The 16497-nt window shown below is 39.9% G+C and overlaps 1 protein-coding gene across 11 annotated transcripts in view; it reads right to left on the reverse strand.

Moving 5' to 3' along the window:
* FYN (FYN proto-oncogene, Src family tyrosine kinase) overlaps window positions 1-16497 on the reverse strand; it is a 191236-nt gene that overhangs the window by 41272 nt on the left and 133467 nt on the right. For 6 of the 11 annotated variants that reach the window (XM_038394537.2, XM_038394540.2, XM_038394539.2 and 3 more), the window contains exons 3-4: window positions 1354-1611; window positions 890-986 (exon numbers count right to left, since the gene is read on the reverse strand). In XM_038394537.2, the coding sequence (XP_038250465.1) occupies window positions 890-986; window positions 1354-1600 (344 nt within the window). In that variant the 5' untranslated portion in view covers window positions 1601-1611. Of the gene's footprint in view, window positions 1-889; window positions 987-1353; window positions 1612-1728; window positions 1740-6109; window positions 6239-10690; window positions 10842-16497 lie in introns of those variants that run through there. The other 5 variants (XM_043510853.1, XM_043510845.1, XM_043510846.1 and 2 more) reach the window with 4 other exon arrangements.

A 16497-nucleotide genomic window follows, 5' to 3' on the forward strand; every position in this document is an offset into this window, starting at 1 on the left:
TCTATTAAAGTTGATGGAGTTACATCAGGGATGAATTTGCCCCACTGTCATAAAACGGAACGTGATACTGCTTTTGTCCCTTACTGTATACTTTTGGATATTAATCCATTTTTATTTCATAAAGGACAGCAACATTAACCACAACACGTAAAGCTTTCTACAAGTTATTCCAATATAGGATTCACAGTAAATTGCCAGCACAGTAATTTTTAGAAGCAGATTTTAACCCCCAAATGAGTAGCTTTTCATGGACAGTAGCTAAAATTCATTTTAAGAAATTGGCTTAAAGTGCAGTTCTACAATATGACTGTAGAAATGGTGTATTACTCAACAGATCTGCTCCCTGTGCATATTCAGAGTTATAGCCTCTTACTGTGTGACAAAAATGTTATTGCTTTTTACTCCCATTGGCATACAGAGCAGGACTGTATTCCTTTTTGTGAATCAAGTTTTTTTTTTCTTTCAAATTAAACTCCCATTTAAAATATTGAAGATAATGGAATTGCAGAGGTGTGAACATGGGCCTAATTTGGCTTGCAGCACTTTTATTACTGGTGGTGATGCACAGAACCTTGTGCTCTCAGTTCCAAGACTGAATTTGCTGTGAATTCTAAATTCCATTAGCTATTGAAATCATTGAAAGAGGCTCTCACCATGGAACCTCACGATGCCACTTTTCAAAGAAAAATTGCAGTTCTGGAAATTTCCCCCCCATAATAAAGTCTGTAAAAAGCAGTGGAAGACAAGCACAAGACCTAAAAAGCATATTTCTTGAATCTGACACCTTTTCTTTTACTGATTATAAAGTTGATAAACAGAACTGTTGACATTATGCTATCTTTAATTAGAAGATAGTAACTGACAAGCATGCCACCCCCTTAAAACTCACGAGCTGTTAAGTATCTGAAATTTTTCTCCTTTCTGAAAACTTAAGTCATCTTCTGTTCTTGCTTCATAGTCATAAAGCGCCACAAAAAGAGTTACACCTGAAAAAGAGAAGATAGCTGAATAACACTGTCATTGTGATACCATGCAATGATGTGTGTGTGCAAAAGAGCTCAGTTTGGTTTGTAATTACTATAGGTAGTTAGGTTACCCCCACTGCTTACAACTAGTAACTACTATAAGTTAGTAGTTATATGGTTGAAATTATGGTTATTTTACTCAGTAACTTCAATGCTTAGTGCAGTTTATTTCAATGATTAAATGTCAGAGGTGACTTTTTCCAAAGTCAATAGGCCCCTTTAATTTCAGAGTAGTCTCTGAGCTCTAGTTGTACTTTATACTAAATAAATATATTTTTAAATAAATGTGCTAAAATATACAATGAAATAAGCTCGTATCAGGACCTACCTGTTCCTCCTCTTGTACGCAAAGTCCCAGTATGAGAAGAGGAATTGACACCCCCGAAGACAGTCAGTCCCTGGCCTCCTGTTGCGTGGAAGTTGTTGTAGTTTGGAATTGAAGTCACACCGAAGCTAGGGTAGTGCTGTGGAGTGGGATCTGTGCCATAGCGATATCCTGAACTCTGAGTTAAACTGCCGTCCCTCTCATCTGTCAGTTTTGTTGCTTCTTTATCCTTGCATTGCACACAGCCCATTATCTAAAATCCTACAGCAAAGAAGAAGAGAAAAGTGTTTTTACAGTGATCCTTGCCGAATCATAGACACTACTAGGAACTAAGTTAAGCTGACCAGCTCGCCACTCGTGAGCAAAAGTTCAGATGACCAGATGTCCCAATTTTCATCGGGACAATCCCGATTTTTGGGTCTTTTTATTATATAGGCTCCTATTACCCCCCACCCCCTTCCCGATTTTTCACATTTGCTGTCTGCTCACAGCTGAAGTTCAATTTTTGCCGATAAATTTAGATTTTTTTTTTTGAGGAGGCTCCTGTGGCACTCTTCTCTTAATCCACATTTAGGCATCTAAAAAGTGGTTTAATATTCAAAACCACTGAGCTCCCAATAGCTCCCACTGACTTCACATGGAGGTAAGGCAATGCCGATGCCATTATGTGAGTCAGACAGACATGACGAAGCAGGCTAAGAATGACAGAGGGGACATTAAGCCACCAAACCCTAGACCTATGGAAGAGAGAACTGGCAACAGAAGAGGCTGAAAAACAAAGCTTTCTCAAGTTCAAATCTGTCTAGATCCCCTTGGTCCATATTATGGCAGCTAGCCCAAGCTGTAGCCCAGCTATCCCTGGCTACACTGCTATTTTTAAGACAGTAGCTTGAGAAGAGCCAGTGTGTCTGCATGTTTGCACTGGGAAGTATGCTTCTAGCTGCAGTGTAGACCTATCCAACAGAGTGGAGAGGGGGCTGCAGAAAGCTGGTTATGATTCCCTGATTTAGGGCTGCCCAATCTTGATTCACTTAGAGCTGCTTATGGAGTGCTAATTGGTCTCATCAGACTTGAGAATCCCATCCATATTTCAGACTAGTGTTATACTGTTCTTTGATACCCTGGAAATATTTCTTCCTTTAAAAAGATGTCCGTACACAGTGTTACCAAGTAATTTCATTCATTTCTCTCTCAAACACTACTTTTGCAGACAAAACCATCATTATTTAAATATAAAAATCATTAAAAGCTTGACATCTCAGTGGAAAATTATATTTTCTGAATTGTTTGGACATTCTCTCCACAATTTTCATTAAATGATAATAAAATAGGTTTTATTGAAAAGATGCTCTTGTGGATACTCTATAAACATGCTGCCATTACTGCAACTTTGAACAGGGCAGTAAGGTGCAGCCTCCATATAAAAGCAACACATCAAATAGGAATCATGCACATCTAGCTTTGCAGTTGAGAGGATTTGGCCTCTCAGGTAGAAGGCAAACTATACAAATCTGAACCATTTAATAGTGACGGTGTGAGTAAATCAAGTAAAGCAACACAAGGAATTTGAAAATGCAAAAATGCTCTATGAAAGTTGAAGTATTAAGAAACTGGAGGTAAAAGTTACAGCAGAACAACATTTTTCATTTGAAGACATTTGCTCTCATGCAGAGTTTATTACTTTAATAAGTGACATTTTCAGTGACATTTTTTAAAAATTTCCCCTTTGACAAAAAGGTTGTTGTCCTCCTTCCTTTCTCTCCCCTTTTTTCTTTTCCCACTTTGGCACTGAGAAAGGTATGAAGGCAGAGGAGAAGGAAAAAAAGGGGTTAACCCAAAAAACGCCAAAAAACCCCCCTCCCAGTTAAACAACAAGTACTTTCTCCCAGCAAATTAAAAAAAAACAACCAAAAAACGAAGACAATGACTGTTTTTCCTCCCAGCTCTACTAAATACACACAGATCTTAAGCTGGTATAAATTGATATAGCTCTATTGAAGTTTGAGAGTTTGTGCATTAATTTATAGCAGCTGATGATCTGTCCCTACCTATTTGATTGGCATGTTCAGTCAGTCAATGAGAGGAAGTTAAAATGACAAATGCCTCAAAAAAAATTATTCAAGTGAGTAATTCTGAAAGAGTGAATTAAAAAAAATCATACCACCAAATACAAATATACAAATACAGATTTTCAAGACAAATACTTTTGCATGTATTTAGCATGTATGAGTATAAAAATATTGCTCGGGCATGTAGGAAAGATATCAGGAGGGCCAAATCGCACCTGGAGCTGCAGCTAGCAAGAGATGTCAAGAGTAACAAGAAGGGTTTCTTCAGGTATGTTGGCAACAAGAAGAAAGCCAAGGAAAGTGTGGGCCCCTTACTGAATGAGGGAGGCAAGCTAGTGACAGAGGATGTGGAAAAAGCTAATGTACTCAATGCTTTTTTTGCCTCTGTTTTCACTAACAAGGTCAGCTCCCAGACTGCTGTGCTGGGCATCACAAAATGGGGAAGAGATGGCCAGCCCTCTGTAGAGATAGAGGTGGTTAGGGACTATTTAGCTGGACGTGCACAAGTCCATGGGGCCGGACGAATTGCATCCGAGAGTGCTGAAGGAATTGGCGGCTGTGATTGCAGAGCCCTTGGCCATTATCTTTGAAAACTCGTGGCGAACGGGGGAAGTCCCGGATGACTGGAAAAAGGCTAATGTAGTGCCCATCTTTAAAAAAGGGAAGAAGGAGGATCCTGGGAACTACAGGCCAGTCAGCCTCACCTCAGTCCCTGGAAAAATCATGGAGCAGGTCCTCAAAGAATCAATCCTGAAGCACTTAGAGGAGAGGAAAGTGATCAGGAACAGTCAGCATGGATTCACCAAGGGAAGGTCATGCCTGACTAATCTAATCGCCTTTTATGATGAGATTACTGGTTCTGTGGATGAAGGGAAAGCAGTGGATGTATTGTTTCTTGACTTTAGCAAAGCTTTTGACACGGTCTCCCACAGCATTCTTGTCAGCAAGTTAAGGAAGTATGGGCCGGATGAATGCACTATAAGGTGGGTAGAAAGCTGGCTAGATTGTCGGGCTCAACGGGTAGTGATCAATGGCTCCATGTCTAGTTGGCAGCCGGTGTCAAGTGGAGTGCCCCAGGGGTCGGTCCTGGGGCCCGTTTTGTTCAATATCTTCATAAATGATCTGGAGGATGGTGTGGATTGCACTCTCAGCAAATTTGCGGATGATACTAAACTGGGAGGAGTGGTAGATACGCTGGAGGGGAGGGATAGGATACAGAAGGACCTAGACAAATTGGAGGATTGGGCCAAAAGAAATCTAATGAGGTTCAATAAGGATAAGTGCAGGGTCCTGCACTTAGGATGGAAGAATCCAATGCACCGCTACAGACTAGGGACCGAATGGCTCGGCAGCAGTTCTGCGGAAAAGGACCTAGGGGTGACAGTGGACGAGAAGCTGGATATGAGTCAGCAGTGTGCCCTTGTTGCCAAGAAGGCCAATGGCATTTTGGGATGTATAAGTAGGGGCATAGCGAGCAGATCGAGGGACGTGATCGTTCCCCTCTATTCGACACTGGTGAGGCCTCATCTGGAGTACTGTGTCCAGTTTTGGGCCCCACACTACAAGAAGGATGTGGATAAATTGGAAAGAGTACAGCGAAGGGCAACAAAAATGATTAGGGGTCTAGAGCACATGACTTATGAGGAGAGGCTGAGGGAGCTGGGATTGTTCAGTCTGCAGAAGAGAAGAATGAGGGGGGATTTGATAGCTGCTTTCAACTACCTGAAAGGGGGTTTCAAAGAGGATGGCTCTAGACTGTTCTCAATGGTAGCAGATGACAGAACGAGGAGTAATGGTCTCAAGTTGCAATGGGGGAGGTTTAGATTGGATATTAGGAAAAACTTTTTCACTAAGAGGGTGGTGAAACACTGGAATGCGTTACCTAGGGAGGTGGTAGAATCTCCTTCCTTAGAGGTTTTTAAGGTCAGGCTTGACAAAGCCCTGGCTAGGATGATTTAACTGGGACTTGGTCCTGCTTTGAGCAGGGGGTTGGACTAGATGACCTTCTGGGGTCCCTTCCAACCCTGATATTCTATGATTCTATGATTCTTATGTTAATCAAACAAATATTAACAGAGGACCACTGAACTGTGAGTTCTTTCTCCTGTCCCACTCCAGTGGCTTTTTAGCCTATTTACCCCCATTGTCTTTTCTTGTTAGTGTGCAACTTGTGAGTAAGAACTGGGTGCAGAATGAAAAAAGATCTGATGAAGAGGGCTTTTTCTTTCATTTGTCCTTTTCAGCTCGGTTACAATGTCTAGACAGCTCAAGTATAAAGACTGCCTGATTGTAGTACCTTGTAAAGCGTGACAGAGGGTGTAACATACATGCATCTTTTCAAGCCAAGACTTTGAAAAATTGTCCATTCCTGGCTCAAAGAAACGAACTAGGCAACAAATTATATCATGCATAGTTACATCTGGAAGAATGCACAAACACATTGCTGGAAATGATTCAAGATTACTTCAGGGTTTTCACAGATAATAAATATCTCCATTCAACGTCACTACTCTAGTTATATCAATGACTGGACTGCAAGAACAAATTTCCTTCGTTACCACAGAACAGACCCACCAAAAGTCAGGATTTACAGTTTTGTAAGGTTGGAAACATGTTCATTAATGACAGAGTGAGATGACCAAACAAAATCTGGAATGTTTTGACACCAAATTCTCAAGAGATCAACATACCACATTGTTCATCCAACACGCTGTGCAACTTTTGGTAAATGAACAAGTTTCCATTAGGAAATGCAGTACTTCTCGCACATATAATTTACTGGGTCATGTGGCGATTTCATAATTTGTCATTGGTGTTGCTACAAAAGCAAATTAATTACGGTTAACTTTTCAAATGCAAACAAGCTGCATATGTTTCTGGTTTGTTTCGAAACATACAATTTCATGAGCAATATAAAAAGTTGATACATTTTATTAGACTTCCTTAGTGACAATTGAAAATATCTACTGTTGGACCCGTCTCTTTCTTGTCCTTGTTAACTATCTGGAATCTAGTAACTCCATTGCAGGATACTTAGTATTAGCTTAGCCAAAGAAATTGTTTCTTTTCAAGTGGCAGAAACATTCTTGTTGGATAAAAAACAGAAAACAAATTCTGTCATTATTTATTCTATTGTAGCACCTTAAACTTCATTACTTTTGATTAATATCTAATTAGTCTCAATCTTCTTTTATCTACTAAAATAACACTACCCCACTTTCTCCTGAAGATTATTGATTCTGAAAACTATTCTAGAGAGAAGCCAAGACTAAAGAACAACAAAAGCCACCTACCACTATGGCAACGTTAAAAATAAAATGATCTATTCACAAATTCTGGTTTTAGTAAGTGGGATTTTGTTTCAATATTGAGCTCTTCCTCACAGCTCTTTCCCTGCCACCCCTAGATTATTTTTATGGAATGTGGTAGAGATGTAATCATTAAGATGCATTATAATTTTAGAATTTTAGCAAGCAAAGCATTTTTGGGGGGAGGGAGGATTAACCACACACTTTGCTAGAACCGTTTCATTTTTATTGAAAAAGAAAAATAGTTTAACAAATGGGCTAGAAACATTAAAATGTTAATAACAAAAATATTTGTATAAGCTCTTGTGCTTGCTTTCCTCCCACTCTCTATACTAATTGTTTCCTGTTTGAAGAGAGAAGAGCAGCCAAATGAGCTGAATCTGACTTAAGCCGGCTCCTTGCCATGCTACAAAGTTTTGACCAGAGGAGTCAAGAAGCAGGTCAGCGTTATACAAAATTACATATCTCAGTTAATGTCTGCACATGAGCCTCTGCTTCATGTACATTAAACTAAGGCATATATTTAGGCTTGGAAGCATTCGATTTTTTCATTAAATGTCAATAAACACTGATTTCACTATACCCATACAAACTGACTAAAAAAATATTTCCAATCGATAATTGTTGAAATTTACAGATAGGCAAAGAAAAATGCTGCTTGAGAACTTAGAGTTTGACTTGAGGCTAAAATTTTGACATATGATGACAGTGTGTTTTAACAGTTATAAAGCTTTAACTTTTTAAATCTCAGTGTCTACTGTCATTAAATAATTATCTCACCTAGATTTTTAAATTTTCACAGTTGCAGGGAAAAAAATGAATAAAAATTGAAAACATGCTTAAAATAAACATTGATATTATCCATTGAAATAATAATAATAAAATAATAATGATAATAATTGAATTCTGCCAAGTCTAAATATGTTCCATATGTAAGTAAAACACTATGGGAGATTTGTTTACACCAGAAGTATTCTGACCACATGGGGTCGAGACATGTGGTTGAAGTGCTGCTTATCACACTGTAGCTCTGATTTAGGAAAACATCCCTATTCAGGACATCACTTATGCATGTATTTAAGTCTCAATGAAGTATATACTAAAAGCGAAGCACATGCATTCCACTATGGAAATGACTCTCAGTGCTTATGTTTTGGGGCATCATCACGGAGAGCTTCTGCTATTTTAGTGGTGGCAGCAGTTATTGCTATACCCTAACTTTATTTGATTCATTAGGAGCACAGACTGAGATGTATATGTTAGGTTCCATGGTAGGGACAGAAGCCCCATTTCTTCAAAGGACAGCTATTAGCCAGGAAGGGATGGGGCTTTAGGATGTGATCATACAGTCCAATATTGCAATAGTTTCATTGTTCCCTATTCAGTGGAGATTTTCCTTTAGTTTCTGAAGCCCAAAGGAAAGGAAGCACCGCAGAAATTTCTATAATATCTTTCACTAAGGCACAAAGGGGTCTTAAAGAAGAAGTTCAATACTTCTTGCTTCTCAAACTACACCAAAGCTGACAAGCCAGAGCCTACTCTAGTTCCTGTACCTAAAACTCATCAGGAAGAAGTGGCTGGGTCCAGATTTGGAGTGGACATTTACCATGAATGTATTTCTTCAGGCTATGAAAAACTTTATAAAGAGTCTTACAGCCCTCTACTGCAATTCTAAATTCTGGAGAATATACCACAATCTGCTACTCTTAAAATAATGTTCTAGTTGCAAATGCAGCTTTCACTAGAATGGAGGCAGTACTAGATGGGGGAAGATAAGGAGCAGCTCATAGGTCTAATGATGCCATGCCCCCTACCCTCAAATCTATTGCCCTGCTGACAGACCCCACAGCTTCAGAGTGAAGCTATTCACTGTGACAAAGACACCGAGATGCAGCAGGGACACATTCTTCCTCTTTCCTGTTTGTTTTTTTATTTTGGCAACTAGAGTTGATCACAAAGTAAATTCCTTGGAGAATTTCTTTCAGTTGAGAAGATGAAAAGGCAGGAGGGAGTAAATGATTAACATAACTGCTTCTTTTAGTTAACTTTTAGAGGTTGATGGGAAATTACTAGTAGGGAAGCTGGAGAAAGGAATCTCAGGTTCTAGTGGCACCTTAGAGACTAACAAATGTATTTGAGCATAAGCTTTCGTGAGCTACATCGGATGCATTCAGTGAAGTGAGCTGTAGCTCACGAAAGTTTATGCTCAAATAAATTTGTTAATCTCTAAGGTACCACAAGTACTCCTTTTTTTTTTTGTGAATACAGACTAACACGGCTGCTACTCTGAAACCTGTCAGGTTCTAGTGAATGCCAACTACATAGGAAAAATGAAAACCTGGGCTTTTACTCAGTTTATATGATAAACGTCCTCATCAACCCAGCCAGAGGCAGCATCCAAACACAGAAGATTAAAAAATTTTTCCTCGAGGATATCTTCCTGATATTTTCTGTTTTGCTGAAAGTATGCATCATTTTGTGACATAGATACCAAGTTGAATGAGTTATAGAAGACTTCTGAAACACAGAAGGTCACATTCTGGGTTATTGTGCTTCCTGGTTTACTGACAAAGTAGGATTTTTGTCAAGAAGAATTAAGTAATTTTTAAAAAGTAACCTCAATCTTTTTGTGTCCGGCATGCCACATGCAATCTGGTTCAAGGGGATAAATAAACACTGACATTTGCACTGCATTTAATTCATTTTGCCTTAATTCATCTTTTGTGCCCATTGCAGACTAAAAGCAATGGCCTAAATTTTAAGAGCAATAAATGATTCTGTGCTTCAATTTTTGGGAATCCAGCTTGATGTGATTTTCAGAAAGTCCTGAGCAACAACTCTGACAATATTGAAACAGCTGATTCAAGTTGGGCACCAAACACAAGGCGTTCAAAGTTAGCCACTTTTGAAGATTCAGGCCAATACTTATAGTACATAAGAATGGCCATATTGGGTCAGACCAAAGGTCTATCTAGCCCAATATCCAGTCTTCTGACAGTGGCCAATGCCAGGTGCCCCAGAGGCAATGAACAGAACAGGTAGTCATCAAGGGATCCATCCTCTATCGCCCATTCCCAGCTTCTGGCAAATAGAGGCTATGGACACAAACCCTGACTATCCTAGCTAATAGCCACTGATGGACCTATCCTCCATGAGCTTATCTAGTTCTTTTTTGAACCGTGTTATAGTCTTGGCCTCCACAACATCCTCTGCAAGGAGTTCCACAGGTTGACAGTGCATTGTGTGAAAAAATACTTCCTTTTGTTTGTTTTAAACCTGCTGCCTATTAATTTAATTTGGTAGCCCCTAGCTCTTGTGTTCTAAGAAGTAAATAACAACACTTCCTTATTTACTTTCTCCACACCCGTCATGATTTTATAGAACTCTATCATATCCCCCCTTAGGCATCTTTTCCAAGCTGAAAAGTCCAGTCTTATTAATCTCTCCTCATATGGCAGCCATTCCATATACCCCTAATCATTGTTGTTGCCCTTTTCTGAACCTTTTCCAAGTCCAATATCTCTTTTTTGAGATGTGGGACCACATCTGCATGCAGTATTCAAGATGTGGACATACCATGGATTTATATAGAGGCAATATGATATTTTTGTCTTATCTATTCCTTCTTAACGATTCCCAACATTCGCTTTTTTTGACTGTCACTGCACATTGGGTGAATGTTTTCAGAGAACTATCCACGACTCCAAGATCTCTTTCTTGCGTGGTAACAGCTAATTTAGACACCATCATTTTATATGTTGTGACAAGATGGCTGATGTTAGTCTGGTGGGTCCTGAACTTTTCTTGGCGGGGAGCTAAGATGCCAATCCTTGCCCCTGTTCTTGGGGCATCGATGGCCCCGCTAGTGGCCCAGAAAGGTGGCAAAGGATGGAAGCAGGATAGTGGTCTGGGTTTGCTCCTCACTCTGAGCCCCAGCCCCTCTCAACCCCTGTGGGTTCTTACCCTCTTCCCCTTTGGGTGGGGTACCTGCAGTCCTTAGATGCTAGGGAAGGTGGTCTCCCTCCCTTACTGGGCCAGGGTCCCCCTTACTTCGGTTTTCTGATTTTCCAAGTCTCACAGCACACCTCCAAGCTCCAGTCCTCAGTCCTCCTCCTCCTCTGTCTGCCTGAAGCAGGGTGGTTTATGAGGTTCCTAACAGAGCCTTAATTGACTGCAGGTGATCCAATTAACCTGCAGCCACATTCCCTAGTCTAGAGGGAACCACGCCTTAATTAGTCTTGAGTTTATATATTTCTCCTCTAGCACTCTCCCACTGTTCCCTGGCCCTCCTGTATCAAAATGTATAGTTGGGATTATGTTTTCCCATGTGCATTACTTGCATTTATCAACAATGAATTTCATTTGCCATTTTGTTGCCCAGTCACTCAGTTTTGAGAGATCCTTTTGTAGCTCTTCACAGTCTGTCGTGGACTTAATTATCTTGAGAAGTTTTGTATCATCTGCAAATTCTGCCACCTCACTCTTTACCCCCTTTTCCAGATCATTTATGAATATGTTGAATAGGACTGGGCCCAGTATACACCCCTGGGGGACACCACTATTTACCTCTCTTCACTCGGAAAACTGACCATTTATTTCTACCATTTGTTTCTTATCTTTTAACCAGTTATCAATCCATGAGAAAACCTTCCCTCTTATCCCATGACAGCTTACTTTGCTTAAGGGCCTTTGGTGAGGGACCTTGTCAAAGGCTTTCTGAAAATCTAAATACACTATGTCCACTGGATCCCCCTAGTCCACATGCTTGCTGACTCCTCAAAGAATTCTAGTAGATTAGTAGTATCCTTAGCTTGCTCCCCCCATTCAGTTTTCTTAGATTTACTCTGGTATTCACAGTAGTAACCATTTTTTTTTTAAATCTTGAAGGTGGTTCTTCTTTTTTTTAAAGATCTAAACCAGCATAATATATGCAACATAATGGGTCAACTCTCACTATTTTTTTTAATTCTCCAAAGTTTACTAATGACCACCTTCATTTTGGTTCTACCAGTGATTCTACGGTTTGCGGGAATTAGAGAACACATCATAAAGATGCCCTGCAAATATTAAAAGTTAACACTTTTGAACATCATCTATTGTTTCTCCATCTTTTAGAAGGTATTTTATTATACACTTATTTTTATACCTGACAGAATCATTGGCAAGCGCCCAATCTTCTTTGATTTTTTAAAGTGTCTGACTTGATAATGAGATTTTTAAAGATACACAGAAGATTAAACAGATATATTGATATTTCTGAGCAAAAGGCCATACATGCCATGCTCAAAACCTTACTGTCTAACAACAGAAAATCAGTGAAGGTGTTTAAACAACAGATTCAGGAGAGAAACAGGAACAATGAAAGATCTAGCTGCATGAATTTGATTTTTAAAAGAGCTGTCCTTTAAAGCATCCCCAGGATTTACTGAGGTGTATGAGCACAAAGTTTCAGCATTTTATAATTACCTGCCTGCCCGAAGCAACTAGAAGTCCGAGTAGCATGAATAAGCTGATAACAAGTGACAATTCACATCTATTGGAGGTACAACTGGAAGATGTGTCCTAAATGAATTCCTACAGCTGCATTATGCTGGCGCAAAGCAAAGGCCTTTTGACAAGCTGAGTGCTCCTATTATTCTCAGTTGTCTATAAGGAACTGCTGAAAGTTTAATATGAAGGAATTTTCTAAAATGAAGCTAAGAAACATTTTAGGAAAATGAGAAGCTCCTATTACCTCCAACCAGCAGAACTGGTTTCTGAGCTTCAGGGTGCCAAATCAATTGTGTCATTCTTTGACACTTGAATGGCAAAAGAGGAAGCCCCAAGAGAAAACATGGTAAACTGTTGGTACATACATAATACAAGAGAAAGCTAATAATACTTAGTTTGCGTCATATGCCTTGTAGAGAACCATGGCCTTGCTTGACTGCTTACCTTCTTTCTTTAATGGCCTTTTCTTTCTCATGCCTGACTTTAGTTGTGCTGTCTATTTCTGTCCTTGGTCAGCTAGCACTGGAGCCCAGAGATTGGAGAGGATGCATGTATACAAGACAGGTCAAGAGACAAAATGCTACCTGACTGGCCCTCTGTGCCAGAGTGATCATAGCAGAGATGTCCACAAATACAGATTGGTGGCAACTGCATCAAAGGAGGAAAGATTTAGATGATGGGTCTGAGAAATATATGCATCTTCCTAATGTTGATATTCAGTGGAGCACCTCTCAGATTCCTGTATTGCTTTAATGTAAGAATCTAAGACTATATTCACTATCAGCAAGAGAGGAACAGGAAAGTCAGTGTTCCATCTGGACGGTAGTGGCAAATACTGACTTCACTTGCTGTGCTTGTTTAAGGAACAGTTGTAGTGGTGGAACTGGCCTGTTGCCAAAGGGTTGGAGGTCACCTGGCAAAACCACAAGAAAACACATTAGCACAAAGCGTCTGTTTGAGCAGGCGTAATCAAAAACTCCCCAATGCAACAAATGAAAGAAGAGGAGGCTCACCCTCCAAACTCCAACAAAAGACTACTTTGCCACTTTTTCTAGTTTCTATAGCGTTTCCTTGCCAGATGAGTTTGTGAATGTTATGGCCTCATCTTTTTTAGAAACAGTGAATTCTTTTTCATTCTCTGTAGCATGCCAGTTTCAGTCAAAACTGCAGTGTCTTAAAGGAACAGTAACTTGAGTCAAACCTTGTAGATTGTTCTGGGTAGTTGTAGTTTTATTTGATTTATTAAAAGCAAGCACCATTGAAATCCACAGCTCAGAAGGTCTATAAGTTAGACATGTTCTGCTGCAATGTTCAGAATCTAAGCTTATACATTGTAATTTTTTTCTGAAAAAAAAAAAAAAAAAAAAAAAAGGAGGATTTATGTATAGCTACCCTGGCAAAGAAAGCCTTCAGTCTTTAAATGAGTGCACTACTTCAGTAAGAGGCAGACTTAGTCTAGAGATGAGAATTTCTTTCCTTTATTCTAATAAGGAGTTTTAAAACCTTATTTAAGGGTTAACACCAATAACTAAGCAAAGTAAACACACAGCTCATTGTATGATATTTTAATTTAAACAATGAATAGAACTCTCGGAGAAATTTTGGTTTAGAGTGTGAAGACACATGTAACAAAAATATACAAGTTACATTCTAACTATACCCAGCTGTCTGTGCCACTCAGTACGCTGGGCCTAAGAGGGTGGGTGGACAGCCTGCAAGAGCATTTTGAGCCACTGATTCTAAGGGCTTGTCTGCATTTGAAATGCTACAGCAGCACAGCTGCACCGCTGTAACACTTTAGTGTAGACTCTACCTATGCCGAGAGGGGTTTTCCCATCAACATAGATAATCCACCTCCCAGAAAGGTGGTAGCTGGGCTGACGGAAGAATTCTTCCATCAACCTAGCTCTGGCTATGCTGGGGTTAGGTTGGTTTAATTATGTCGCTCAGGGGTGTGGATTTTTCACACCCTTGCGAGAGGTAAGTAGATTGACCTACCTATTCAATGTAGGCCAGGCCTAACTTTTAATGTATATTTTAAAAACAGGCCAATTCCCCACAAAAGAACAACTGTTAAAAAAGGCAAAGAATTTCACTCAGAAAGAAGTAAAATGAAGGCTCCTACTGATTATTCTCCCCTCCCAATCAGGAAATAGAAAGATGATTGGGGGTATTTGCCCCTTTGTTTTTTTTCCTTTGCAGATTCATCCTGTTCTGAATTTTTCTCTGTTCTTATTTTTTAAGAGTTTAATTCGATTCATGTGATCTAGTTTGCTTCTTGATGATGTACAAGAGGCAGCCATAAAGATTTTCTTCCCCTCAGAATGTTTTTTTCTGATTGCCTTTTTTATATAAGAAATTCAGGTGTCCCCTATCCTGTTTCTCACAGAAGGCTCTGTGATTGATGCATTAATAGGATATGACATCAAGGAAACCATTCAAGCTGACACCTGACAGAAAGGAGGTGATTTATATTCAGATAATTTAACACTCTGTTATTGTTTTTATTCATGCCTATTTGGCTCAAATGCCTGAACAGTTAGAATACAAACTCTCTTGTTAGGGATTCAGCACCTATCCCCTTTCACCTTGAGATCGAGAGCTCAGTCCATATATTTAGGTCCTTCAAGGGTAAGCCCTATCAAATCTCATGTGAAGACCAGATATGACATTCTTTGGGGAAAAAATATCAGTAAAGAGCTTTCAGGCTTTTTAATTATAAACACTCTCTCTCTTTCTCCAACCCACCCAATCATGAAGCAGCCAAAGAACATGGTAGACAGTGCAGATCACAGGAGTGATATGCTCTCTATGCCCAATTGCATTCTGCACTAACTACAATTTCAAGATTGATTAAAGGTGCAGCCCTATGACCTTAAGGTGATAAAGGCCTACATTAACCATGGCAAGGTCTATATCTGAAAGAAAAGGTTAAAGTACATGCCAGTAACACACAGAAACTATGACTGTCTACACTGAAATGCAGAAATAGTTTAGTACTTTTCTAGCAAGAATTATATTTAAAACTCAGCTATTACTCTTGTGGTTTCAAGTCTCCAGAAAACCGTTTTTGCGTCTTTATAGTAACAAATTAAATGTAAAGATTTGAGCCTGGCCTGGTGTTTTAACCATACCACCAAACTATTGTCAAACATTTAATAAGCAAAGTTTTAAGGTAACATGGGTTAAACCCTGTTTCCTTGATCACTGGCTTAAGATGGATATGCATGGTTCATGGAGGTGAGACACAGTTCAACCCATTTTAACTGACATTTTCAGAACTGGAAAAAATAGTGAAAAAATAAGAGTTTAAGGCTTACAGTGAAAGACTACTGACCATCGATTCAAAGCGTGATCAGTGGTTGGACGTGGAAATGACAAATTGTATCTTATACAGTGTAATTGTAGCCATTCTGGGTCCAGGTATTAGAGACACAAGTTGGGTGAGGGGTAGTATCTTTTATGGAACCAACTTCTGTTGATGAGAGACAAGCTTTCGAGCCACACAGACCTCAGTATGGCTCAAAAGCTTTCTCTCCCACCAACAGAAGTTGATCAAAAAAAAGATATTATCTCACCCACCTTGTCTTTCTAGAATCTTAGTCTACACTGAACTTTTTATTGAGATCTGCCACCAGCCCACTATTACCTGCACAGTTCCACTAGCAGGACTGCAACAGTGGGAGTGCTAGTATACACAATCTGCTTGTGCTTCCAGTCCTGTCTCAGTTAGATTAGTGGTTCTCAACCATTTTTTGGTGTGAGACCTGCAAAATGGCCAAGAAGTCATCTCACAACCTATCACATCCCACAATTTTTGCAGCTGCAAAAAGTGACATATTTCACCTGAACATTTTCAGCCATTTTGTGGAGGGTTCAGCCAGTTTGTGCTACTAGGTGAGGGAGCCAGTGGATGGTGGCGTTTCTCCTTCACTTCTCTCCTGCACAGTGCTCAGCTCCAAAGGCTGGCAGGTCTGACCCACAACTCCTTGAAGCACTGATTCCCCTGCTCTAGAGTCGAGAAAGAAGCTGTTCTGGGATTGCGTGATAGGCAGGTCGGGCACAGCAGGGATGGAGGCAGCAGCCACAGCAGCTGGAAGAAACTGCTTCTTCGCAGGCTTCTACTGAGCTCTGGTGACCCAGGGATTTTGACGCTTGGGTTTGCCGTGTTGTGACCCACTGTTGTCTGAGCAATACCAGCCTAAATCTGCACAGGATGCTGCAGCATGAAAGCTGACCATACTTGTTTAGTTTTCACTGTTGCTACTAAGAACCTGAGG

This window comes from Dermochelys coriacea, chromosome 3, assembly GCF_009764565.3.
Source record: "Dermochelys coriacea isolate rDerCor1 chromosome 3, rDerCor1.pri.v4, whole genome shotgun sequence".
In the NCBI taxonomy this organism is placed as follows: domain Eukaryota; kingdom Metazoa; phylum Chordata; order Testudines; family Dermochelyidae; genus Dermochelys; species Dermochelys coriacea.